The sequence below is a fragment of the Oryx dammah genome, unplaced genomic scaffold (genome assembly GCF_014754425.2).
Source record: "Oryx dammah isolate SB20612 unplaced genomic scaffold, SCBI_Odam_1.1 HiC_scaffold_16, whole genome shotgun sequence".
In the NCBI taxonomy this organism is placed as follows: domain Eukaryota; kingdom Metazoa; phylum Chordata; class Mammalia; order Artiodactyla; family Bovidae; genus Oryx; species Oryx dammah.
The window spans coordinates 12,930,561-12,958,224 of NW_024070200.1; the positions used below are offsets into that span (position 1 = coordinate 12,930,561).

General features: G+C 36.1%; 1 protein-coding gene across 2 annotated transcripts in view; it reads left to right on the forward strand.

Annotated features, from left to right (window-relative positions):
- TRIP11 (thyroid hormone receptor interactor 11) overlaps positions 1-27,664 on the forward strand; it is a 68,081-nt gene that overhangs the window by 33,828 nt on the left and 6,589 nt on the right. For both annotated transcript variants that reach the window (XM_040256626.1, XM_040256627.1), the window contains exons 12-20: positions 1,429-1,569; positions 2,145-2,338; positions 5,644-5,807; positions 8,383-8,486; positions 13,206-13,305; positions 24,907-24,988; positions 25,798-25,912; positions 26,374-26,490; positions 27,499-27,643. In XM_040256626.1, coding sequence (XP_040112560.1) covers positions 1,429-1,569; positions 2,145-2,338; positions 5,644-5,807; positions 8,383-8,486; positions 13,206-13,305; positions 24,907-24,988; positions 25,798-25,912; positions 26,374-26,490; positions 27,499-27,643 — 1,162 coding nt within the window. The remainder of the gene's footprint in view (positions 1-1,428; positions 1,570-2,144; positions 2,339-5,643; positions 5,808-8,382; positions 8,487-13,205; positions 13,306-24,906; positions 24,989-25,797; positions 25,913-26,373; positions 26,491-27,498; positions 27,644-27,664) is intronic.

The window sequence follows — 27,664 nt, forward strand, 5'->3', positions numbered from 1 at the left end:
GAGCTTGTAGGAGTATAATAGGGGAATGGAGGTCAGTAGGTATTCATTTTTCATGTGTTTTTCCTATTGTATGATAGTTTTAACATCTCATATAATCTATTTTATTGACTTTATAGATCCAAAGTATGCAGATTTAATTAAGGTTCACCTATCTTTCAGGAAGCTTTCCTAAGTCAGTTAAGTTGTACTTAAGTATGTATTGTATTGAAGTTAATTAGCATTAACTAATTTCTTATAATACCCTATATAGTTGAAGAGTGCCTTTATTATATTTTTAATGTAATAAATAGCATTTTTCTTTAGGGAGAAAGTTGTGTTCTCAACAGGAGGTCTTCAGCTCTAATTTTCAAGCATTTTTACTTTCTCTAGTATGAAAAAAATTTAACTGAAAAACTATTTGAAAAATACTGGCTGCCTTTTCCATGAGGGGGTGTTGAGATAAAAGGAACAGATGGTTTTATGTTTTGGTTTTGATGATTTGCCTTGAGGGACTTGTAATTTATTCTTAAAGAAATGGAAAGTTTACATGAAAATGTAAAAATAATACCAATCTATTAATAGATTCAGACAATATGCATATTTCATACAGAGAAAAGAATTGGCTGTAAACAGGCTGACACTTTGTGCTTTTTAGAATTCCAGCTATCATCTTAAATTCACGGCCCTGCTTTTGCAATGAAAGTCTTTAATATATTGTGCTTGTAAGGAATGCATTCAGGAATAAATTTTCACAGCAGTCTAGCAAGATATCATTCCTGAGTTGCTTTCATTAAACTGTTGCCAAAATGTTCTTTTAAAATAGACTGTGCATGTAAAATGACTTCCCTTTTTTCTCTTCTGCCAGCAACTTGGCACTGTTACTTCCCTAACAACAGTTGTGTATGCTTGATAAATGCTGGCAAGTACGTGTGCGTGTGCGCACGTGCACACACACACACACACACTTTTGGGCAATTTGGGGGTTTGTGTACACTTTGTTGTGTAGGATAAATTTGAGGAGATTGTGTCCTTTGAGTCCTTTTTTAAAGCATTTAAAATAAAACTTTTTCTTTAAGAATAGTTTTAGATTATTAAAAAGTTGGGGAGATAGAGCCTTCCCATATACCTCACACTCAGGTTCCCTTGTTTTTAGCATCTTATGTTACTGTGGTACCTTTACTACAAATAATGAACCTATTTAGATAAATTAATACTTTATTTGAAGTTTCTCAGTTTTTTAGCAGATATCCTTATTCCAGGGTCCCATCCAGAATACATTGTATTGAGTTATCATGTTTCCGTAGGCTCCTTTGGACTGTAATGGTTTCTCAAACTTTCCTTGTTTTTGATGACTTTGACATAGTTAACTGAATTTTTAAATTATTTAGTGAAGAAATGTCTTTTTAAAACGTATTTTTCTTTAAAGCTAAAATTATTTCTTTCCAAAAGGGCAAGACTGGGGAGTTAAATCAGCTTTTAAATGCAGTTAAGTCAATGCAGGAAAAGACAGTTATGTTTCAACAGGAGAGAGACCAAGTCATGTTGGCCCTGAAACAGAAACAAATGGAAAACACTGCTGTACAGAATGAGGTATGCTTTCACTTTAAAGAAGCAAGATCTTAAAAACTGCTAAGTAAGAAAACTGTGAAGATTATCACGTAAACTGAGTTTCTCCATTCGCTGATTTTTATCTCAGTCTAAGTCTGATGTGCTTTAGCAGAATTTTGATCTCCCAAAGTGCATTGTTTCAGTTTGCAAGCAAAAACCATGATCTAATCATTATGGCGTATACCTAAAATTAATTATACCTCAAGGAAAGAACAAGATGGCATATCTTGGATATAAAAAAAATTTCCTACCTGTAAAGTATTAAAAAAAAAAAGATTTACTGAAAAAAGTGGCCTGTCACAAAAAGCTTGGTACTTTGTAGTTTTATTTTTTAGTATAGCCAACATAGGGAATGAGATCTTACAAAATAAACCTTCCATATTCAAGATGATTTCAGGAGAATTTTTTTCCTAGCACAAATGTATCTTGCAATATGAGAAATTAGTATACAATTAATGCACTTCAGTAATGGAGAAAAGATTTAATAAAGTGGCATGTAGGAGGGAAAGGGGAGAGATTTTAATGGAGGAAAGATAAATGAAATGTCCTCTACTTAGGTTCAACATTTACGTGACAAAGAATTACGCTTAAACCAGGAGCTAGAGAGATTGCGTAACCATCTTTTAGAATCAGAAGATTCTTATACCCGTGAAGCTTTGGCTGCAGAAGACAGAGAGGCGAAACTAAGAAAGAAAGTCACAATGTTAGAGGAAAAGCTAGTTTCATCCTCCAATGCAATGGAAAATGCAAGGTAACTTTTTCTTTTCCTTTTTTTTTTAGTGTTAACATTAACTGAACATGTCCTGAGTGTCAGACTCAATAAGAGCTTTTCATACGTTACCTCATTTTATTCTTACAGAATTCATTAGCTCCATTTTACAGACTAAAAAAGTAAGGGTAAAGAGATTTAGTAACCTTCCCAATATCAGGGACACAAAGTACATGTGTAGTTCTCTCACTTGGGTTTGTAACCCTTATCCAGATTTGGCGTTCAATTAAAGCTTCTCTGAATCTTGTTATCCTAGATAAGTCCTTCTCATCATTTTAGGAGGCTAGGCCTAAATTCTGACCAATTAATTAGCTTTCCCAAGTTTTCCAATAACTAATTTATGTGATTTAATGCCATCCTTCGCCCCAGGCCACGCACTACAGCTTACAGGATCTCAGTTCCTGGGATTGAACCTGGCGCGGGAAGTGAACGTGTGGAATCCTTACTACTAGGTCACCAGGGAACTCCGTGGTTTAATTTTTAATCAAGTGATCTAAAGTTGGACAAAGTTTGGATGTTAGAATAAAAGATGTAACCTGTGAAGGCCTAGGTCAGTGTGAATTAACTCTAGGCTTACTAGAACTTTTGAGTGACCAGGTCCCTGCTTAGATATTTTTCAGTTTTATTTCTCTCAATAAAAGTGTTTTTTTCCCCTTTTTACAAAAACGTTTTCCACTTCAAGAAAATCACATAACCCAAAAGCACGTACAGCCACAGTCTCACTTATCCAGAAATAGTGTTTTTTTGTGCCTTTGAATGCTTCTGTATATGTCTATATATATTGTATGTTATTTTCTTAAAGCAAAATGGTTGAGATCATACTGTTTATACTGTTTCATAACCTGCTTCTGTCAGTTAATAATATGAATATCAGTACACATTAAGCTATGTGTTTCTGCAGTATCATTTATGGCTGCATAGTATACCATTATTGTATTTGTCATAATTTCTTTAAGGCATTCATTTATTATTGATCATTTAGAATGTTCCAACTTCTCAGAATTACTAAGAGTGCTGTTTTGATAACCCAAAATAGGCATTTTTGTGTTGATGATAGATTATTTCCTTAGTGTAAATTTTGAAAAATGGAAATTCTGGTTTGAAGAGCGTTTTTAAAACATGTGAAATATACTGCCAAATAATCTTCCAGAAAAATCATATCTGTATTTCTGTTAGTTGTATGTGCATCTTTTAATCTTTTTACTGTATATGATATGGAGAGAAATACAAGGATATAGTAGATATTATCTCTGTCTGCAAAGACAATATAGGATAATACTTCTGAGGGCAAACTCCCTACCCCTTTTGTTGGATATATTATTGTACCTTCAGACTCAGAAGAACTTGTTTAAGATAAGAATTAAAGCAGTGAGTGAACATTTGTGTATGTTTTTCACATTGGCAGAAAAAAACATCCTCAATCTGTAAAATTGATCATCTTTCAATTTCAGGCCATTATTTTCTCTAATTAAAAGTTGCTAGTTTCTGCCTGTTTTCATTTACCATTCATAATAACTGTCAAAATAGTCTTCCTTAGGTAGGCCTGTGATCTTGTTGCTCCTTTTTCAAAACCACGGTAGTTTCTTCATGATTTGGGCACAGGCTGTCTACCTCCTTAGCCTTATTTCTCACTGTGATCTTCATCCAACCAAACTGTATTACTCACTTCTTCAGATAGAGCTATTTTCCTACTTTTTGTCTCATACTCTTTCTTTATAAAAAGAGTGGGCCTGATCCCTAACCGTTTTTTTTTGTTAATCTCACTTGTTCTTCAAATGGCACTTCCTTCATAAAGAATTCTTTGGTTAGGACCCCACTCCTCAAATCTAAAATCAAACCCTAGTGTGATGTTTGAGTCTTTGATAGAGCACTTGTATTTTACTTAGGAGTATCGGTAATTGTTGACCTGCTTTACACTTTCTCCCAGCCAGTGAAGTGTAAAGTTACTGGCGGGGGCGGTAGAAATGATGCCATCTATTTTACACCCTTCCCACAGTGTACATTCTTATACATAGTTTCATAGCTGTCCAGTAAATATTTGGTGTATAAGTAACTCAGATCTATAAAATAAGGTTGTGGTGTTTGGAGCCCTTAACAATAGTAATATCTTGTACTTGTTAACATTTTGAATGATATCACAGTTCATTTCATCCTTACAATTGAGTGATTTGCTAACAGACAAAGTTGAATAAAGTCCAGGGACAGAAGAGGGGATTTAAGTCTTCTGGTTATCAGTTTACTGCTCTTTCCACAAGAGGGTGCTGTTGGGTAAGGTTTCTTCAAAGTGAGCTGCTCTTTATTGGGCTGCTCTGAATAAGAATTTAACTGGCTGGGTATTGAAAACCTAGGAAAGGCTATTACAGTATTTTGTATGTAATAATTATACATTAAAGAAGTATCTCAGTGACATAAGCCTATAGGTGTTCTGTAAATCTCTCTTGATTTATTATTTGGAACAAGTGTAGGGATTATTTAATATAAACAGAAAGATGATAGTAAAAGTTAATTAACTCATAATTAGGGCAGTTAATCAATGTGATAGCCTTTGGAAATTTGTTAGTTCACTAGGATTGCGAGTGCTAAAAATAAGGGGGTATCATAGAATCCATTGCTTGTTAGGTTGGGAGCTGGACAAAATGACTTCCAAAATCCCTTATAACTTACCGGTATAAGTTTATGATAAATTACACCTTAAGAGTTTTAGCCTGGAAACAAAAGTTGCAGGCTATTTGTGAATTTTTCTTATGCTGACATTTCTTGATCAGCACAATTCTGTTTAAAATGACTGCTGTTTGTTCAAAGTCACCTTCACAGGAAGAATGACTGATTTAACAAAAGCAGAGAGAACAAAGATCAGAGGAACTCTTCAAGTTTGTTTGAAACCTAACTTGAATTTCATGCAATGAAATGAAGGGAAGGTCAGATTCATAGATAGAAAGTAGACTGGTAGTGCCCGGCGGGGAGGGGAAGTTATTTTTTAATGGGCATGGGGTTTCTGCTTAGGAAGAGGGAAAGCATTCTAAAGATGGTTGGTGGTGATTGTTACACAGCCATGTGAATGTACTTAGGACTACTGAACCGTACACTAATAAGTGATCAAAATGGCAAATGTCATGTATATTTTACCACACCAAAAAAACAGAGGGAAGAGGTTTCATCGCGTTAAAGTATCTGAATACTTTGAGTATAACTTGCACCTAGTGCAATAATATTTAGGAGGATATTTCATCTTGTTAAAGTGTCCAAACAGATAGAAACAGGTTTACTTTTATTCTTTCTGTTCAAAGCCATCAGGCCAGTCTACAGGTAGAATCATTGCAGGAACAGCTGAATGTGGTATCCAAGCAAAGGGAGGAAACTGCACTGCAGCTCTCCGTGTCTCAGGAGCAGGTGAAGCAGTATGCGCTGTCACTCTCCAACCTCCAGATGGTCCTGGAGCACTTCCAGCAAGGTCAGTTGTACGGCCAGTCTTCCAGTGAAGAAAAGTCATTGTGTGGTTGACCCTTGAACAATGCATGGATGCTGACCCCCTCCCCCGCAAATAAAAATCCACATATAACTTGAGCCCCCCCAAACTTAACTCCACTTTTTTTTTTTGGCTGCTGGGTGGCATTCAGGGATCTTAGTTCCCCGACCAGGGATTGAACCTGTGCCCCCTACAGTGGAAGAGTGGAGTCCTAACACTGGATTGCCAGGGAATTCCCTAGCCCCCACACTTGACTCCTAATAGCCTACTGTTGGCCAAAAGCGATACTGATATCGTAAATAGTCAATTAACACATTTTTATATGTTGTGTATACTATATACTTGGAGAAGTCGATGGCAACCCACTCCAGTACTCTTGCCTGGCAAATCCCATGGACGGAGGAGCCTGGTAGGCTGCAGTCTGTGGGGTCGCTAGGAGTCAGACACGACTGAGCGACTTCACTTTCACTTTTCACTTTTATGCACTGGAGAAGGAAATGGCAACCCACTCCAGTGTTCTTGCCTGGAGAATCCCAGGGACGGCGGAGCCTGGTGGGCTGCCATCTGTGGGGTCGCACAGAGTCGGACACGACTGAAGCGATTTGGCAGCAGCAGCAGCAGCAGCATACTATATACTGTATTCTTACAATAAAGGAAGCTAGAGAAAAGAAAATGTTATCAAAAAAATCATAAGGAAGAGAGAATACATTTACTGTATTTATAGATACAATAAATTTCTGTTACCTGTTTACAAGATAAATTGTTTGCCTGTTAGTGCCTACATCAGTATTCTCTTGTATGATAAGAAAAACACTGTAGATGTTATATATACTACTAACGCTAGACATGAAATGTGTGAAAAAATTCATATTTATAGGTATAATGATTCATGATTGATAATGAAGAAGCAGTGTTATTGCTTTATGATAGCCTAGCTTTTACACTAATGAATGGTTATAAAGTTTTTATGGTATTCAGTAATATGGTCATATTCATAATATAGTTCTGGAAACAGTGTTCATTTTAAAAAAACACTTGTGATGATAGCCTGATATGCAGTTTTTCCAGTTACAAAAGAGGCATACCTTATGGTGTTGTGATTCTTTGGAAGCAAAGTTATAGAACACTAAGAACACTAACACATTAAATTTATATTAATTATCACTCACCTTCTACCTGTGTTATGATAGACTTGTTGTTCAGTTGCTAAGTCATGTCTGACTCTTTGTGACCCCATAGACTGCAGCACACGAGGCTTCCCTATCCTTTACTATGTCCTGGAGTTGATTCAAATTCATGTCCATTGAGTTGGTGATGCCATCCAACCATCTCATCCTCTGTCGCCCCCTTCTCCTACCTTCAGTCTTTCCCAGCCTCAGGGTCTTTTCCAGTGAGTCAGCTATTTGCATCAGTGGCCAAAATATTGGAGCTTCAGCTTCAGCATCAGTCCTTCCAATGAATATTCAAGGTTCATTTCCTTTAGGATTGACTGCTTTGATTTCCTTGGTGTCCAAGGGACTCTCAGGAGTCTTCTCCAGCACCACAGTTCTAAAGCATCAATTCTTCAGCGTTCAACATTCTTTATGGTCCTGCTCTCACATCCGTACATGACTACTGGAAAAACCATAGCTTTGACTATACGGTCCTTTGTCAGTTGGAGGTTGAATCCACTTTGAAGAGTTAATCATCAATAATTACTGTCCTTTGAAATATTGGTTAATTTGTTCTTAGCTGTTCATCTATACTTTAACTGCATTTTCTCATTTGGGTGGAAAGTACCTTTCTAGACACATAGTAGTAATACGACCTGGTCCTGTGAATGGTACCCTGATAACCAAATACACTTTTTCACATCTACTTCCCATCCTTAGATTTACCCCCTTTAGATCATTCACCCATCCATGTGTTAGTTCATACATTCAGTAATTCCTGAGAATGAATGAACTGCTAGTAGGGAGGAGGGGGTTAGAGGGCCTGATGCTACCGAAGTAACGAAAGTCATAGGTTTGTGACTGAGCAAACCTTTACATTTGTACATGTGTACATATCAGGGTTACCCCTGTGGTTGAAATTTTGAATTTTAAATGTAAGAATTAAATGTAACAGTTTTGAATTTTAAATGTACAAGGTAGTGTGATAGTGGCTGAGGCCATAGAGAAAGCTTTGCTAAAGAGGAAATACTGATATTTGAATAGAGTTCTGAAGGGAAGGAAAGTTCACAAGATCTGGGGAAAGATTTAAGCAGAGGAAACTGATCTCGTTAGAGGATGAAATGGTTGGATGGCATCACTGACTTGATGGATGTGAGTCTGAGTGAACTCTGGGAGTTGGTGATGGACAGGGAGGCCTGGCATGCTGCGATTCATGCGGTCGCAAAGAGTCGGACACGACTGAGCAACTGAACTGAACTGAACATCACTACTAAGGCATATATAATTTTCTTGTTGAGACATTTGAGCTGTTAATGTTTTTGTTGTATTATTAAAGTTTCAAGTGGTTTAAAATTGTAATTTTATCACACAATTATAAAATGCTAATGTAACTTTTTTCTCCTCTTTAGAGGAAAAAGCTATGTATTCTGCTGAACTAGAAAAGCACAAACAGCTTGTTGCTGAATGGAAGAAAAAAGCAGAAAATCTGGAAGGAAAACTTGTATCATTACAGGTTGGTTGAAATAATTTACTCTTGTGAATTTTATTATTCACAAAACAATTACTTGTACAGTTTTTCTCTTGGAAATAATCTCCTGAACAATTAATTTAGTAAGTGTTGCTGGGACATAGCAGTGAACAGGATACTAAGAATTTCCCTCGTGTGACTTATAGTTTAGAATAGACATAGCAAATATGAGACTTCCATTTTTAGCACAGGTGGGCATCTTAGAGATCATTAAAAAAAAATAATGTATAATTTGACTTTATAATTTTCCCTTTTCAACAAAATATATTGGCTACTTTATTTCACATGGATTAAAATAATGTATATTATCCCATTAGATTTTTTTCTTTTGCAGACTAATTCTTTAAAATATTTTTCTCTTTATTATTATTGCTATACATAAAAAATTATATATAAGAAGTAAAATGAACCCTTATATTGAAAAGATATTTCCTTTAATGGTTTGAAATTTTTACTAAATGTTGAGTGACTGCAAAACAGTATTTACTCATTACTTTTTTCAACTTGAGTTTTATTACCAAAATGTCATGTTATCTTCCAGAAAATGCTCAGCATAGAGGGTTGCAAATTCATCTGAAATTTTCACATAAATAGTATTGTAGTCTAGGTTTTTCTTATTATAAACTTATATAATATCTAGCGTCTTATTTTCATTAAAATGTTCTAATATTAGGGCTTTTCTGGTGGCTCAGATGGTAAAGAATCTGCCTGCAGTGCAGAAGACCTGGGTTCCTTCCCTGGGTTGGAAAGATCCCCTGATGAAGGAGGAAAATGGCAGCCCACTCCAGTACTCTTGCTTGGAAAATCCCATGGACAGAGGACCCTGGTGGGCTACAATCCATAGGGTTGCAAAGAGTCGGACATGACTGTAGTGACTTAGCACACACACTAGGTTTTTTTTTTTTTATAAACTTACTCTAGCATCTTATTTTCATTAAAATGTTGTTCTAGTATTAAATAACTTCTGTTTGAGTCATGTTCTATGATCATGTCTTTGAGATTGGGGATGACATTAATTTAGAGGATTGTGCAAAACAATATTTAGATAATATAGGAATAGCAATACAGCAAATACTCACATACTCACCATCTTGTACAAGAAATAGAATGTCACCCACTGAAGTTCTGTAAGCATCCCTCCACATCTCCTCCTCTCCTTAGCACCTTTTATGCTTTTTATCCCCTTGTTTTCCTTTATGGTTTTATTGAATATATCTATGTCTTTTTATAATACATTGTTTGGATATATTATAAAATATTTTTAAACTGTATAAATGGAATTCTAAACTGTATGTAAATTGAATTCTTCTGAGACTTTTTTTTTTGCTTAGTGTTATTTTCATAAATTTCAGTCATATTACTATGTTAGAAGGTTCATTATTTTCACTGCTGTATTCATTGCATGAATATATAATTTATTTACCTATTTTATTGATAAAGGACATTTACATTATCTGCTATACAAACAATGTGGTTATGAATTTCCTTGTTTATATCTCAACTCATTGGAAAAGACCCTGATGCTGGGAAAGATTGAGGGCAGGAAGAGAAGGGACGACAGAGGATGAGATGGTTGGATGATGTCACCGATTCAGTGGACATGAGCTTGAGCAAATCCAGGAGATAGTGAAGGACAGGAAAGTGTGGCATGCTGCAGTTCATGGGGTCACAAAGAGTTGGACACATACATGCAAAAAAGATGAAAAGAGTTGAACACAACTTAGTGACTGAACAGCAATATCGTCTGGTGCACATATATCAGAGTTTCAGCTGTGAATCTTGATTGGAACTGCTGGGTCATGGGATATATATGGGCAATTTCAACTTTACTAGGTTTGGTGGCAAATTGTTTTCTAAAGCATTTGTGATGATTTTCTCCTGCGAGTAGTACTATGTGTTCTTGTTCTATTAATACATCTCTGGCAACACTACCATTACCAGAATTTTTAAAGTTTTCGCCAGCGTGGTTGTTGTTTGCTAAGTCGTATCTGACTCTTGGTGACCCCACAGACTGCAGCTTGCCAGGCTTCCCTGTCCTTCACTGTCTCCTGGACTTGCTCAAACTCATGTCCGTTGAGTTGGTGATATCATCTAACCATCTCATCCTCCTGCCCTCAGTCTTTCCCAGCTTCTTCCTTAGAGAAGGGAATGGCAAACTAGTCTAGTATACTTGCCTGGAGAACCCCATGAGCAGTATGAAAAAGCAGTGTGGTTGTTGAGAAGGGCTATCTATCTTAGCGTTTTAATTTGCATTTCTAGTAGTGAGGTCTAGCGTCTTTTAAAATGTTCATTCACCATTGGTATTTACTTTCTGATCAGCTCATTAGCACATTAAAAATTTATTTCATCTGATGCTTTTAATTGTTTTCAGTGGGTCTAAAACATCTAGTCTGCTACTGTTATAAGTCCAGATCTTCTTTTTAAACTGACTTTATTTTTAAAAATTTAAAATGTAATATATATTTAGGAAAATAACAAATCAGAAGAAACCGAGAGGGAATTAGTAAAGATAAAGTTTGAAATTAATGAAATAAAACCCCCCAAAATGGTAAAATGAGTAGTGGAATCTAAACATTAATTTTCAAAAACCTTTTAGTATAGTTTTAGGCTGTAATAATTTCTTAAAAAATTATATTTTCTTAACTATAAATGCTGTGAGGTTAACAAATTCATTTGAAAGTTTAAATTTATACTAAATTTAATCTTGTAGATTTCAAATGTTAGGTTTTTTAATTTAAGATTTTTTGTTTCAGCCTGTGTGTCAGTCAAGGTTCAGCCTGAGAAACAGAACCAGTAGGGTGTGTGTGTGTACACATATGCGCACACACACATGCATATACATTGATGTGTATACTATATACGGATTAACACGTATGAGATTTATTACATGAAACTGGTGATGTGATTGTGGGGTCTGGCTAAACAAGTTGGAGATTCGCAGGTTTGATAGTATGGAAAGATCACATCATAGGCAGGCTGGAACTCACAGGTATGGGCCAAAGCTGTTGTCCCCAGGTGGTCAAGAATGTAAATCACAAACAGGATGAACAGGAAGTGGGCATGGGCTGAAGCTGCTGTCCACAGATAGAATTTGCTTCTCTTTTATGGAGAAAACCCAGTTCTAGTTTCAAGACATTTCAACTGGTTCAGTCAGGCCCACCCTGATTATTCAGGATAATATGCCTTCCTTAAATTCAGCTGATTAGGAGTGTTTATTACTTTTACAGAATATCTTCATAGCAACATCTACATTACATTTGGATAACTGGGGACTAGCCTATCCAAGATGATACCACAAACGAAAAAGCTATCACACCCTGATTCAAGATGATGAAACTGTGATCTCACATTTTTGTGGTTGAATCCTTTAGAATAACCAAGAAAATTGTGTAAAAGAACAATAGGGAGGAGGGACTTCCCTACTAAATGTCAAAATAGAGCCATAAATCAATACCATATTGACTAGATTAGTAGAACAGAAGGAGAATCCAGAAATGGAGCCCAAGTTACATTTGAGAATTTAAAACTAAATCCTAAACTACTTTTAATTTAATGGGGAAAAGAGTAATTAACTAATAAACAGTGTTGGCACAACTGGCTATTTAATACTGAAGAAAATAAAACTGGACCCTATCTTACACTATATACAAAAGTAAATTCCAGTTGTATTCAAGCAAGGATTTCTTAACTGTGAGGGGTGCTGGAAGTCTGGCGCTGTTCTTGGCTGTTACAGTGACTGGGTGGATCCTCCGGCAAGTGGGTAGGGGCCAGGAATATCAAAAGCACTTCCACTGTGAAATACTATTTTAAAAAGGTTATGGCTCAGTCGCAAATTTGTGTCTGACTGTTTGCCACCCCATGGGCATGCAGCACACCAGGCTTCCCTGTCCTTCACTATCTCCCAGTTTGCTCACACTCATGTCCATTGAGGTAGCAATGCCATCCAACCATCTCATCCTCTGTCATTTATATCTTTAACTTTTATATTTTAAAAATATAAATGTTAAAAAGAAAAATATTTTGCAAGAAAAACTAGAAGACCACATGTGTAGTCCAGAGGCAGGGAGGAGCCTAAACTCAACTAAAACTCAAGAAGCAAAGTAGGACATGTTTGACTGTGTTTGTAACACTGATGACAGAGTGTTCATATCTGCTATACAAGGTGCTCTTACAAACTAGCTTATAAGAGAAGGACTTCTCAATGGAAAAATGGGCAAGGTGTGTGAAGATTTTTGCATAGGGCAGTTCCAGCTGTCCTATAAACATGAAAAAATGCTCAAATCCACTGGTTTGTACTTAGAGAAATAAAAAAGTAATAAAGAAACATCACTTTTATACCCATCAGACTTGCAAAATTAAAAACATTTGTTGCTGTATTTCTTGACTTTTTTATCTTTTTCATAGTTTTTTCTCTTATTATTGTCACCTTTAAAATTTTTGTCACCACGTAGTCTTTTAATAGCATTCTCTCTCCTTTATTTATATATATATATATATATATAATTCCTCTGAAAGAGACATTATGATGTTGTGAAATGTAGGTTTTATCTTTCATACTTACCAATATCAAATGAACTTGCCCAAGGTCAGAGAAATACAGCTTCATCAGCTGAAAGGGATTGATTGACTTTAAGCTGTCTTCCAGCTCTATAGTTTGTGAAGTAGTTTTTGCATGCTGCTTTTTAATGAACTTTTCTTCCTCAGGAACGTTTGGATGAAGCAAATGCTGCATTAGATTCAGCATCAAGACTTACAGAACAGTTAGATTTAAAGGAAGAACAAATTGAAGAACTTAAGAAACAAAGTAGGTTTTTTCCTTGTTCTTTTTTCCTACAATACCAGTGTTGAATCAAGTGTGGTTTCCTGCCATGCATTGGTACAGTCGAATGAGAACAACTTCTGTTAGAATGTGACTTCCATTCCTGTCCCCCATGATCAGTTTATTTTGATTTGAATACGGCTCCTAGTGAAACCAGAGTCTTAAGTTGGCCCTGGCTGTCTACTAGTTAGTTCTTCTGAATATTGAGGCTGTTCAGTTGTGCTTTCTGCCACCTTGTTGACCATCCAAGGGATAGATTTGACTGAGTCAGCTTGTCACAGTGTGACTTTTCCCTGTTCAATCCATGTTCATCCTGCCTAAAGCTGTCTGATATGTTAAAGAAGGCAGTGTTCTTAAGTAAAAGAGTAACTTTTTGTGGAATGAATGTCTGCCTGTAACTAGCGTGTTATGATTATAGACGATGCTTTACATGTAGGCACTCATGTATTTTTTGATGCTTGTAAATTATCTCATCGGCCCTGTCAATTTCCTAGGGTGAGTCCTGTGTTTAGGATTATCAGTTGGGCCTCAGATAACCAGGTGATTCATAGTGCTTTGTTAACTCTAACTGCTGACAGAGATGGCATGTCCTCATTTAATCTCTGATTTAATGGTCCCCAGGAAGTTGAAGCTATTCTATGGCTGCATTTAGTAGGTAATGATTAAAGATTATCAGAAGGGTGATAAGAACCTAGAAATGTATCAGCTTCAGGGGATGGGTTAGGTGCAGTAGTACCAAGGCATGTAATAAGATTAAGAAGCACCTCTTAACATGAGACAGAAATAGGCAAAATAGCAGATGGCACAGCAGAAACACTGTCAGACAACAGAAAATGGTGACTTGGACATTAAGGAGGCAAGCAGACAAATCACTGAACTGTGGATACCAAAGGACAGGCCAGATAGGTTGGCCAAAAACAGGCAGGAGACAGGAGATGAGAGATGGTTAGAAATAAAAAAAATACTAAGATGGAAAATGTGAAGTCGTATCCTTAAGGTCACTAATCTGAGGCAGATTAGTACTCAACTAAAAGTCCTCTGTTTACTTTGTAAGATTTGGCCAGCCATGGAACTCTCAGTGTAATCGAGGAGCTGGAAACGGATAAGGAAACAGTTATATATTGGGTCTACATGGGCATTTTATATAAATGTACTGTATTCTTTAGTCTTCTCATATTTTATTTACCCTTCACAAGAAACTAAAGTAGGCGGTATTAGTTACAGTTTATAAGTTAAAGACACTGAGATTTAAACTCTGATCTTTTATCCTTGACCAAAGTTCGTAATCTTTCCATGTTGCTCTATTTCTTGTCAGGAAAACAGTTGTTTATAGGCTAACTTGTATTTTGTTCTGTATATTTCTCCTTTGAAGATAGGATAGTATCTTCTGAGTTGTACCCTAAATATTGAAATGGTTGCCCTTACCCGGAGGCAGTGTTCATTTGGAAAACAGTCTAGTTAGGTTGAAGGCCAGTGTAACTACAGCTTTACCTGGAAGACATATGGCAACCTGGAGGAGACACACTGAGCAGTCAAGGGATTAGCCAAAGAATTGCTATCTTCAGGTAGGGCTAGACTAATATAGGTAAAAAGGCAGTATTCTGAACCAACTTCTTGGTCGGTGACAACTCAATTGTATGTCATGCTACTGGAATATTTAAGTTCACCTCCCCTTTTAGACAACTATGTGTGTTTTTCCCAGTAAATGATAAGATAAAAAAATAAACACTGTGACTTATTGTAGTTACTAAATATTTTCACAGTCCCTACACTACTTAGTAATTTGTTCAGGCACCCATTTAAATCCTCAGTAGTAGAATATTTTTAGATTTTGATTGTAAGTGACAAGGCTTAGGTGGCCTAGGTCCCTATTCATGTAAAAAGTTACAAGTAATAGTCATTGTAAATATGTAGAACTCTGGACTCATTTTGTGAAGTTAATATTAACCACAGAAAAAGCTCTAATTATGCTTATACAACTGGTATTTGAAAGGACAGGCAAGAGGCCAGTGTTGCACAGACAGGAAGGGGAGGGGAGGTTAAAGGGACGGTTAGTTCTGTTACGTCTTTAAGTCATTCTTGTCATTTAAGCTCTTCTTAACAGTCTGTTTTCTTTTATTACCTAAGTGCTTAATATTACTTTTAGATGTCTAAACACAAATGTGATTTTAGTTTCTCAAAGCTGCATTTTTGATTTGATAATATAAATAAAACTTTGATTAGCTTGGTTGTTGCAAAAGAATCATTGTATATTTTCTTTCATAGATCATTAAGTACTTTAAATGTTGATTGATGTTGTAATACTGTACATTATTTTTAACGCAAAACTTGGCCAGACAGCAAAAATATTTGCCAGGAGAAACAGTTTTGAAAAAGACAGATTGGCTTTTGTTGCAAGAAAGTACGTAGAGACTTGAATCGTAGAGGCAAAGTATTCTTTTATTTCTAAGCATCTGTGGACTGTCGATGATTAGTTGATATGCGGTTTCAACATTTAAACAATATTAGGAAACTCATTTTAAAAAGCAGTATTTTGTTTGAAATGCTTATGTCATTGCTACCAGAGATGAGATGATTCAGTCTGGTCAAATGTATGAAAAGGGAGCTATTGCTTATAACACCAGTATTAAAACAGTAGACTGTTGATGATTTCAGTCATTCTTAGAGTAGATAATTGTTAGTGCTGTGTATGTGCAATTGTGGTTATGAGTCCCGAGTATTTACAGGCTTTGTGTGAAAAGTATGAAGATGCCTTAATCAGGTGTTAAATACTTAGTGCGAACCAACTGCTTGGCTTCATGTTAGATGCTGTGAGATACTAGCTAGGAGCGCCCCCCACCCCTGCTCCCACCCCCTGCTTTCTCTTTTTTATAGGAACTTAGTTAAGGAGGTAACACCTGGCCTAGATACACACCATAGGTTCATAATTTAAGACAGTGGTGCTCAGCTCTGGTCAGAGAGTGCACATTTAGTTCTCCAAGAATCCCATTAAGGGTTAGGGACATTCCATGGAGAAAAGAAACCTGAGTAGACAGAGCTCTAAACTAGTAGTAAGATTTTACTCCCAAAATATAAGTTCTTTGTCTTCTCCCCCTCACCCCCCAGCCCCACACACTATGGGAAAGTAACAATGAAAAAGCCTCAGATCCTGTAGGTGCTATAATTTAATAGGTAATGTTGGCTGGTAGAAGAATTGCTGCTTTCTTTCCTTTTAGAAATTATTCTTTCAGCATTTTTTCTGTAAGTGTTCTTTTTCAGTGTAGGTCCAAAGACTTATTTCACATGTCATCCTAGATTTTTTTGATTTTTTTTCAAACTTAAGGCATTAGTCCTCTGTGAAGCAGGTAGGACAGTGTCTTTCATGAACTATTCTGAGTTGATCAGAGTTCAGAATTTCTATGGGATTGTCATTCATGGGAGAATGTACACCTATGGAAACCTAGACTACAGCTGAACCACTGAAAGATGTGTTATACTGTTATGTTCATGGACAAATTTAACGTTTCCTTTCTTTTGCTTATTCTCTGTCGTCATCCTGGAGATAAATTCCTGCTTAAAGTGAAAATGGTTGGATAAAATTGAAATAGGAAGCACAAAAGAATTACTGTTTTGATAACTATTATTCGAAAGGGTGGTAAATTTTATGGTACACCAAGAAAAATAAGTTTTCATAAGCAATGCAAGTTTAGATTCCAGCGCCAGGGAAGTCTTTCAGTCTGTGTGCCAGTTTTATAGCCATGTCTTAAAGGGCCCCATCACTGATTTTTTTTTAAGGTTTTGTTACTACTTTTTAAAAAAGTCTTCTATGAGTTGAGAATGGAAAATTTCCTTAGAGTGTTTTTTTAAAGAAAGTCTAGAAGAATGTATAAAATGAGCCCCAGTAAACCAACTGTAATATGAAGCATAAAAACATTTTAAAACTACAAATATAAAACGTTTAAACTGTTTTTCATGGAGCCACCTTTATGGTGCTGGAAGGCGGATTTTTTATTTTAAATAAAGACATTCTGTTTTCCAGGACATGATTTATACAAGAAAACATATAATGTCCTGTTGAACATAGGCCAGATACATTCCCAGACGCTTTGTTACCCAAACCTTTTGAGGGATTTCTTTATAGATGTTTTTGGCAGAAGTTGTGATTTTAGAGGAAACATATAAGAAATACCAGATGCAGTTTTCTGAGTTGCCATAAATAGTTAAAAAATTGTGATGATATAAACATCTGGGTGTACTAGAAAATGTCAAAATTTTTAATTAAGAAAAAAGCTTATGTGAATTAGGTAAATAATTAGGCCCTTTTCAACATAATGGTTTTATTTCTTTTTAATTTTTTAATGGTTATATTTTTTAAACGTATGTTTTATTAGTTTTTCTAAGTATAAAGGGAAAAGCAAATTATGTAACTTTGAGAATTTTTGACTTAATGTGTTTTGTGTCTTCACATAGATGAGTAATTCATAAGATAAATCATTTATTCTTTTTGTCCTATGTTACATTCTCAGATAGTCTCCCTTCCCAGAGAAAAAGCAGTCATTCTTTTATTTGTCAGAGTCATTGTTTTCTGCTGTGTACCAAGCACTGAAATAAGTGCTCAAGATACAAAGACAGGGGACAAGAGTTCCACCTTCAGGAGGATAGTCACATACTTGCAACAGGCTGTTTAAAAAGGAAGACAATCTATTCTGCCTCATGATGGTGCTGTGGAAGGGTAGGAAAGGCTAGTGAAAGGTATACTTGCCCTCACTTGAATGGCAAATACGTCCAGTGAAGCAGGCAGAGAGCTGGAAAGGAACATTCTAGACAGAGGGAGGAATTAATTCATATGAAACAGCATCAGATCTGGAAACTGGCTGAGGATCTAGTGGACTCATTGTGTGTGTGTGCTGCGCTGGTGTGGAGTGTGGAGAAGGCAGAGGTGGGAGTAAGCTGTTGGATCATGAACCCAAGTTTTAAACTGGGGCTAAATTATACTACAGTTTAGTATAGTATAGCAAATAGGACTAAGTAGAGACAGGGGAATTGGAGAGCTTCTTATAGGGGGCAACAAATTCTCTTCATCCAACTGTTGCCATGCAGGAAAGTGGGTCCAGGGTTGCTAAATCTTCAGATCTTTCGGAAGACACCAGAAATGTAGACTTTGATGTGACATGTAATTTAAGTTAAAAAAGAAAAACCCTGTGGGCTGAACAAACATTTCTTTTTATCAGATTTAGTCCATGCTGATTTCCAACAGCTTTCAGAAATGGGTCACAGTTTAGTCTGTAGCTTAGAAAGCCATTGTCATTAATATAAATCAGTACATATTAGTATACAGTGATGATGGTATTCAGTAAGTGGCAAAATTATAATTATGACTTTACTGGTTATTGACCCAATTGAGGCCCTTTCTTTTGCAATATGACAGGTCTGTGTCATATTTAAAATTTTTAATTTATAAATTTAAAAATTAAATCTATAACTTGATTCACAATATTCAGTCTTTTTAAAAAATTGTTAGTTTGTTTTGCTATGGAAGAATGCAGTACAAATTATCTGAATTTTAATTTAAATGGTTGAGAGAGGAAGGTGGAGAGGGAAAATAAATTAGATCTGGTTATATTAAAAATATTTACATAAAGTCTCTTTCATATACACGTAGTAATTCTAACTTAACTGTACAAATAATCCAGTAGACTTCAACATTGATAATTGAGCTTAATCAGATTCCAGTCTATTAAAACTCAAGTTAATGAGGATATACTGTATTCATAAAATTTTTTTGTGAATTCTTTGCTAGGAAATGGAGTTTCAAAAATAACTTTTCATTCTGCAACTAATAATTATAATTATGGAACAAGAAAGCATTCACCATATACTTTAGACCTTAAAATTCTGTTGAAATGGTTGAAAAGAATTGAGTTATAAGACAAAACAGTTGGTAATATGTCTTCAGATATAAAGAAATACAAGGTGCCTTTATATTTAAAAAATATAATTTGCTGTTATAGTGAAAGTGATCTTGTATAAGTTGAAATTCTGTTAATAAGACCATCAAATTTTTAGCTTTTGCTTTGATTATATTTAATTGACCAAAGAGGCTAAATCTCCTTATATTAGATTTAATATATCAGATTTAAATTTATTTTTTAGGCAGCCAGTGCAAGTAAGACACCAGACCCAGCTTATTTACTGACATATCTGTGTGCTGTGCTTAGTTGCTCAGTCATGTCTGACTCTTTGCAACCCCATGGACTGTAGCCCGCCAAGCTCCTCTGTCCATAGGAATTCTCCAGGCAAGAGTACCGAAGTGGGTTTCCATGCCCTCCTCCAGGGGATCTTCCCAACCCAGAGATCAAACCCAGGTCTCCCACATTGCAGGCAGATTCTTTACCATCTGAGCCACCAGGGAAGCCCAAGAATACTGGACTGGGTGGTCTTTTCCTTCACCAGGAGATCTTCCTGACCCAGGAATCAAACCAGGCTCTCCTGCATTGCAGGTGGGTTCTATACCAGCTGAGCTTCCAGAGAAGCCCCAAATAACTAAATACTTGTAAGTGTGAGGTCCGTACATATTATACATGAATCTTGCTGGAGTGTTAGTCAGAGGTTAGCTTTCTGACGCCCCTTTGTTTCAGTTTTTGAGATTCTGTTTCCCATTTTAAGTTGAATTTGTCAGGGATAAAAAACACTAGTGAAATTGTGTAGTGGGCCCGTGTGCTACTTGTGAGCTTAACTCCTCCAGGAGTCACTCCAGAGTTGTTTCAGCCCGTCTTAAGGGTCTTGGATTCTGCCTTCGGCAGTCAAAGACTACTTGTGGCTGCTCAGGTCGCTGAATGGCCAGCTCTTACGTGCAACCCCCAGAGAAGCAAGTATTTTAAGTAATGAGTGGGTTTCCCATGGGACCACTGCACTGTATGAGGACCAGGCCTCCACCACTCCCGTAAATTTCTGTCACCTGAGAAAACCATAACCGGCAAGGAGCAGTCTTGTTCCTTTTTTTCTGAAGCAAAGCTCTCATATGTTCTTCTCACTTCTATCCCGGCAAATCTATATCGATAGACATACCTGTAATAACATCATATTTCTAATGTTCTTTTCTTCCTTGTATTGACTTCTTTGCCTTAGTTTGTAAAGATGACAAGGCAAAATGGAGGAAAAGTTATCAATGTTAACCAAAGTGATACATATTATTGATAATAGTTAGGCAAAGTTGAAAGATGATATTTTAAGAAATCATATGAATGAGTTCTAGTACTTTATATAGCACTTTATTATTTAGAAAAGTCATGTTTAATTACTCAGTAGGTTCTCTCAAAATTTCTTGAGATAAGCAAGCTCATTTTACAAAATAGATAGTGAAGTCTGGCACTGGTGACAGGACCATGATTCATATTTCAGGTCTTGTGACAAGAGCGCGGTTTCATGCAGGTCTTCTGACTCTCAAGTCCTGCTCCAGCCACCTTTCTTTTCTCAGTGAGTGTGTATTAGTCGTGCAGTTGTGTCTGACTCTTTGTGACCTCATGGACTGTAGTGTGCCAGGCTCCTCCGTCCATGGAATTCTCCAGGCAAGAATACTAAGAGTTGGTTGCCATTCCCTTCTCCAGGGGATCTTCCCAACCCAGGGATCGAACCCAGGTCTTGCACGTTGCAGGCAGATTCTTTACCGTATTAACCATCAGGGAAACCCTTTCTTGGTCAGGTGGCTTGTCCAAGAGGGCTTAGTCATAAAATAGCCAGTGACTTTGTAAGGAGGGTGACCTAATGTTACGGTGCTTTCTAAAGACAGTATTATAGCACAGTGTTGCTAACTGCAGACGAAATGGAAAATTGTGAGGTACTGATTTGTTGCAGTCACTCGCATTTTATGTTTACTTTTGATTTTAAATCAGTTGATGAAGACCCTGGCACCATCTCTCAGTATTACAGAGAAGAGGCTCTGATATGGTTTTAGGATGTCAGATATTCAGAGTAACTTTTAACCTAAACCAGACGAATCCCAGTTATTTGTTGCTCAACTTTAAAGTGTACCCTGTCCCTCCCCTTTTTTCCCCTTCTAATTTCCAAAGGATTATTTTGGCATGTTTTTAGGTTATTTCACAGGGATATTGTATTTGGCTAGATACTCACTTCTGAATAACTGTATTTTGCCTGCCCATATAAATACAATTCTGATTTCAAATTGTGGTTTGAATTAGTATGCAGTTTTTGTGGAGAAGTATTGAGAATCTGATGGGAGGAGAATAGGTATGCCTGGGGAAAAGAGCAAATCTGTAGGGACCTTTGAAGTCAGTATTCTACTTTCTTTTCTAAGTCTTTCCTAGTTAATACCACCCTTCCAACCCTTTCCCCCAAAGTGCAGGGTTGTTTTCTAGACTCAAGTATCAGTGTCCGCTTAAACTGCTACTTGAAGTTTAAATAGCCCTCTGCATGTTTTTGAGGATAGTCACACTGTCAGTTCTCTTTCTCACCAGCTCAGGACTAGCTTATATTCTGATAATGAAATTTTTAAGAAATTTGTAGCCTCTTATTTTGGCTTTAAGGATGTTGTAAGGACTTTCCAGGTGGTGCTAGTGGTAAAGAACCACCTGCCATTGCAGGAGACAGAAGAGATGTGGGTTCAGTCGCTTGGTCAGGAAGATGCCCTGGAGGAGGGCATGGCAGCTCTCTCCTGTATTCTCGCCTGGAGAATCCCATGGACAGAGGAGCCTGGCAGGGCATGAGGTCACAGAGAATCAGACATGACTGAAGTGACTTGGCACACATGCATGTGAGGATGTTTTGCTTATATCTTTCAGAACACAGAGCTTTCAATAAGAATTTTACCAATATTAACTAATTTTCATCAAGAAAATAATTTACTACTTGAACTTTATTAAGATGGATTTCTTGACAATTTTTCTAAAGCAAAGTTCAATTTTTCTAATTTATTTTACTAAAGTCATTTTTATCAGAAGCAAGGTTGTGAATTTTACTCTGAAGATGTCTAGTTATCGTTCAGTTTCCAGTTCAGTTCAGTCGCTCAGTCATGTATGACTCTTTGCAACTCAATGGACTGCAGTATGCCAGGCCTTCCTGTCCATCACCAACTCCCAGAGTTTACATAGACTCATGTCCATTGAGTTGGTGATGCCATCCAACCATTCAGTTTTATCTTTTCTTTTTTAATGAGATAGTATAGTATAATGGTTATATTCTGGTTATACTCCAAAGTAGTGTTATCCATTAAAAAAAATATAATGTAAGCCACAGTTAGAATTAAAAACATTTTAGTAGCCACATTTAAAAAGTAAAAAGATACTGAGATTAATTTTAATAATATATTTTATCTAGAATTTATATTATATCTAGTATTTATCATTTTGAAAGGTAATCAATGTAAAAATCATTAGTTTTTAGAAGAAAGTAGATAGGAGAAGGGAAGTCTCAAAGAAAGGGAAGATGGGGGTTGGCTAAATTTGACCTTCTCTTCTGCCACCTCTCCATAGCCTAGGGGAGAAGTGGGAGGAGGACGAAAGAAAAGACTCTGCTCCTCTGGCTCTTACTTCAGTTGAGGAATGGGGTGGTTAGTTCAGAACATGATTAACTTACTTGCTGTTCTTCCTCTAAATAGAGTACTAGAAAAGGCCCCTTCACTAGAAAAGGCCCACTGGCACCCTGGTTGGTAGTATGTATGTGTCCATTAAGAATCTACAATGTCTTTTTCTGACCCAGACTTAAATAATAGTCTTGTTCTCTCTGTTTCTGTGTGTCTGTGTGTCTCTTAATGTCCAAGCTTAAATTCTTCCCTGGAAACACAGGAAAGGAAACGTTTGTAGTAGATTTTCCAAACACAAACCTTGCTTTTATACTATGGTTATGACAACCATCTCTGTTTTGGTAAAAGTTAGCCTATTACATTTTGCACTTTAGATTTTGGCGATTTTGAAAAGCCATGGTCATTGCAAACAGTTAAACTGGACATTTTGTATATACGTTTAGTACTGTAAATCAGAATTTTAGGCATTGTACAGACAGAATGAAAACATAAAGCAGATGAATCTGGCTTAACATGTAAGGTTCAGAGAAAATTTCTTTGAGGAAGGGACTTGGGCACTGAGATGTGAAGGGTAAAGAGTTAATATTAATAGGCAGTGCCAATGGAAAAGAGCTTTCCAGGCAGAAGGAAAAACATTTGCAGAGGTCTGCAGTGGGAATTGAGAGTTCAGAAATAAACCATACATTTCTGGTCAATTGATTTTCAACAAAGATTCCAAGAGAATAGATTTTTCAACACTTTGCTACTGGAACAACTAGGTATCCGCACATATAGGAACCTTGGACCCTTACCTCACACCATTCAGAAAAAGTAACTCAAAGTGGATCATGGACCTACATTTTAGAGTTAAAGCTGTGAAACTCTTAGAAGAAAATGTAGGAGTAAATCTTTGTGATACTGAGTTTAAGCAGTGGCTTCTTAGACAAGGCAAGAAACATAAGAAAAAATAAATTAGACTCATCAAAAATTAAAACTTTTGTGCTTCAAAGGATACTGTCAAGAAAGTGAAATGATTGCCCACAGAGTAGAAGGAAATATTTGCAAGTCATATAGTGGATAAAGAAGCTTGTATCCTGCTACTACTAGGAAAATGCTGCATAACTCAAAGAGTAGGTTTGTGGAAAGAGGTCAAAGTCTAGTGTTTGGATGTGAATATTTCTTGATTTGAAAAGTTGAGCTCTACTGCAAAGCATTCTCCTTTTCATTTCTTTCAGAATGAAATTTGTAATCTAGCTTGATGTTAATAAGCATCTTTGGCTCAGACTATCCATTTCTGAGGAAACAGGTGTAGACTCCATTGGTCTGCTGAGAGTTCCTTAGTCTAGGAATCCATGACTCCATGGTATGGTTGATTATGAACAGGGTCTCTCTTTGTTGTAATTTTAGACTTTGCTTTTAATACTGTTTAGATTCCAAGTGTTCTGCCAAGACTTTACACATTTTGCTTCCTTTTCAAATAACTAAGAATTTAAAAATAAAATAGTCCAAACATCTTTCTAAATCAGTCAGAAGCTATATAGTATCTTGCCTAGTCTGTTAGAACCAGTGATCTGAATTTTTTGCAGTTTACCTCAGGATACTTTGCCCTGGCAGCTGCCTCCTGAGCCACGGTCTTGATTGTGTTAGCTACTTTTCTTCGTCAGCTCACCAAAAGAGTCCAGCCAGGAAAATGGAAAAAGGAAAATCTAAAATTGTCCTTTCCGTTTTTTCCCGTTAAAAAGTGGCTCTGGAAATGTTTCATGTAAGGAAGCAGTGGTGAAAAATCTCTTGTTTGCGCTTAAGCTTCTGAAGAGAATGAAAACCTTTGGTTTCTAAATTTGCCATTGAAGAATTGATTATTTTATTGGAGGTAAACAATGTGAATTAATGCATACTCTGGCTTCTAGGTAATTTCTATACCAGAAAGCCTAATTCCCTGAACCAGGGAAGAGATGGGTGTAATTTAATATTCCTAATTAGAATAAGTACATATATTCAAAATTCAATAAAGATGTCATAAATCTCATTATATATTCATACAGATTATTTTAATCAGTTAATGACTATCTTATTCATGTATTTTAAAACAGATGAGCTCCAACAAGAAATGCTGGATGATGTACAAAAGAAATTGATGAATTTAGTAAACAGCACAGAAGGAAAAGTGGACAAGTATGCTCTGCCTTTTATTTTTATGTATTTTATGGGGATCACTTTTATGGTAAAAACAATTTCTACATGTAAATGTGTGTGATTAAGTTTTTAAAAACCTTTTGTTTTTCTTATATAGTGATGAGTTGCAGGTAGTTTTAGTGAGGGGTCAGTAACTTGCCTTCTCTTGGTTTTTAAATATATTTTCCCAGCTTAAGATTCTTTTTCTTAAGACTGTATGGAAGAGATCACCGCAGTACGAAGTACTTCGAAAATATGAAGTTTATTCTTACCATTCTTTTTTGTTCTCTTTATTGCCCTTAAGTGGACGTATCTTGCTCAAGTGTATTAGCTGTGAAACCTAAATATACATGTAGTATGTATCTGTAACATTTTAAAGATTTATATAAGCAAATTTTTAATAAATGTGAATGAATGGGGAAATATAAGCATAACCATTAAGCACAAGAACTGTCCATCACTATTTAGGATAGGGAGGAGAGAGAAATCTGAAATGTCTCCTTATAATATCACCCTAAGCACGCACTGAAAATTACTAATGAAGCACCAATCTCAGTTGGGTATTTGATTGAAGAAAGTGGGTGGCTTGTTAAAGGGGCACATTTTGAGTTGTTTGTGGTGTTCCTTAGTTAGACTTGTCAAGATTTTGTTAAAGCTACTTTAAAATATTTTACTGTTTAGCGTTCTTTGTAATTAAGTGCTGTTTAAGTATAATTAAATATTTGTATGTTCATTATTTATTATTTGGGTACACTGGATATTGAGACAATTGACAAGTTAGCTTGCACTGTTTCTGCCTTCATTTTCAGAGTCCTGATGAGAAATCTCTTCACTGGACACTTCCACACACCAAAACATCAGCGTCATGAAGTGTTACGATTAATGGGAAGCATTCTAGGCATCAAAAAGGAGGAAATGGATCAGGTAACTGACCATTGAATACCATTCTGAATATATTTATAACTAGAATACTTGGCATCATATAAAAGAATCTCAGTATATTTATAACTAAAATACTTGGCATCATATAAATATTTTTTCCCTGTGTTTTATATAACTTCTGCTGAATACAATAATGTAGAAATGGAATCATTTTATATTACAGAGAAGATTTGTGCAGTTTGTATAATATTAGCTTAAATGTTTCATAACTTATAAGTCACCATTCATATCAGAATGCTGAAAGTTTGAGAGATGACAGCCCTCAGGTTTTATTTGAGATAGTGCTTGGGATGACATTTCAGGGTATATATAGCTTCCATCAGTAGGAAACTGGGAAATGAACTTGAAAAGCATGAGTTACTGCCGTCTGAAATCATGTAAAAATGCTTCTGTTTTCTTTTCTTGTATTGATTATATTTTCCTCTTTTAAAATAATCTTTCAGTTGTTGACTGAAGACCAGGGTGGTGTTACCAGGTGGATGACTGGGTGGCTTGGAGGAGGATCAAAGAGTGTTCCCAGCACACCTCTGAGACCAAGTCAGCAGTCTCTGCTTAATAGTGTAAGAGTCGGCTTCGTTCTTGCTGAATAGGAGTAGTGACATTGCTGTGCGTCACATGCATTTGCAAAGAATTAGACTTCTTTTTCAGGTTATTTTATACAGCCCTGTTATTTTGGAGTTGTGGAAACTGAGATCCAAAGAGGTGATTAGCTTATGGATAGAAAGCCAGTTTTAATAGTTTTATTGCATATAGGTTTTATTTTAACATTTTGTTTGCATGATACTTTTATTTTTCAAAATATTAACTGTCCCTTCCTTTGTTTTTGATCATACTGCTATCAGCACATAATCATTTGTCTCTTACTACTAAATTATTAGATTCTCAAAGACAGAGGCTCTGTTTTATGCCTGTATGTATCTATGTAGTCACTGGGCCAGTTGAATGCTTATTGAGCACCTGCTGTGTGTCAGACTGTTCTGAGCATGGAGAGTGCAAGCTACACACCAGATAGATGAAGTACTTTTCTTCAAAAAAACTGACATTTCGGTAGGAGGTAGCAGTTAATTAACATGGAAACATGACCCCTGGTATACAGTAGGCTTAAAATGAGTATTAATTGAGTTGAGTACCACTGTGAGTTAGAATGTGGAGTTTACTTCTTTATTTTATGTATGTATGTATGTATGTATTTTTAACTAAAGAGGAAACTGAGGCTAGGTGACTTACCTGAAGCTGGTGAAAGAACTCTTAAATTGAGTGGCATAAAATGGAAAGTTCTATACTACATTATTTTAATCTGATAATAATATTACTGGTGACCTTTTACTGTACTCCTTGATTGGGTGCTACTGTAGAAAAATGTGATTATTTGATGCTTGTTTTCTGTTGATACCTGTGTATCAGTTAGAGGAGCAACACTTTTAATTGTTCTTAAGGCTTGCTTATAAAGAAGTGATCAGATAGCATGACTAGTTTTTAATATGAATTAGAATAGCTGGTACAGTTTCTTAGTTGTAGTGAATATAATTTTATTATCTGCCTAATATATCCAAAATATTTCTTCTTAGTCTTTTTCAGAACTTTTTGTTAAATTTCTAGAAACAGAATCTCATCCATCTGTTCCACCACCCAAGCTTTCTGTTCATGATATGAAACCTCTAGATTCACCAGGAAGGAGAAAACCAGATACAAGTACACCAGAAAGTTTTAAAGGTAAAATCAGATACTTATTTT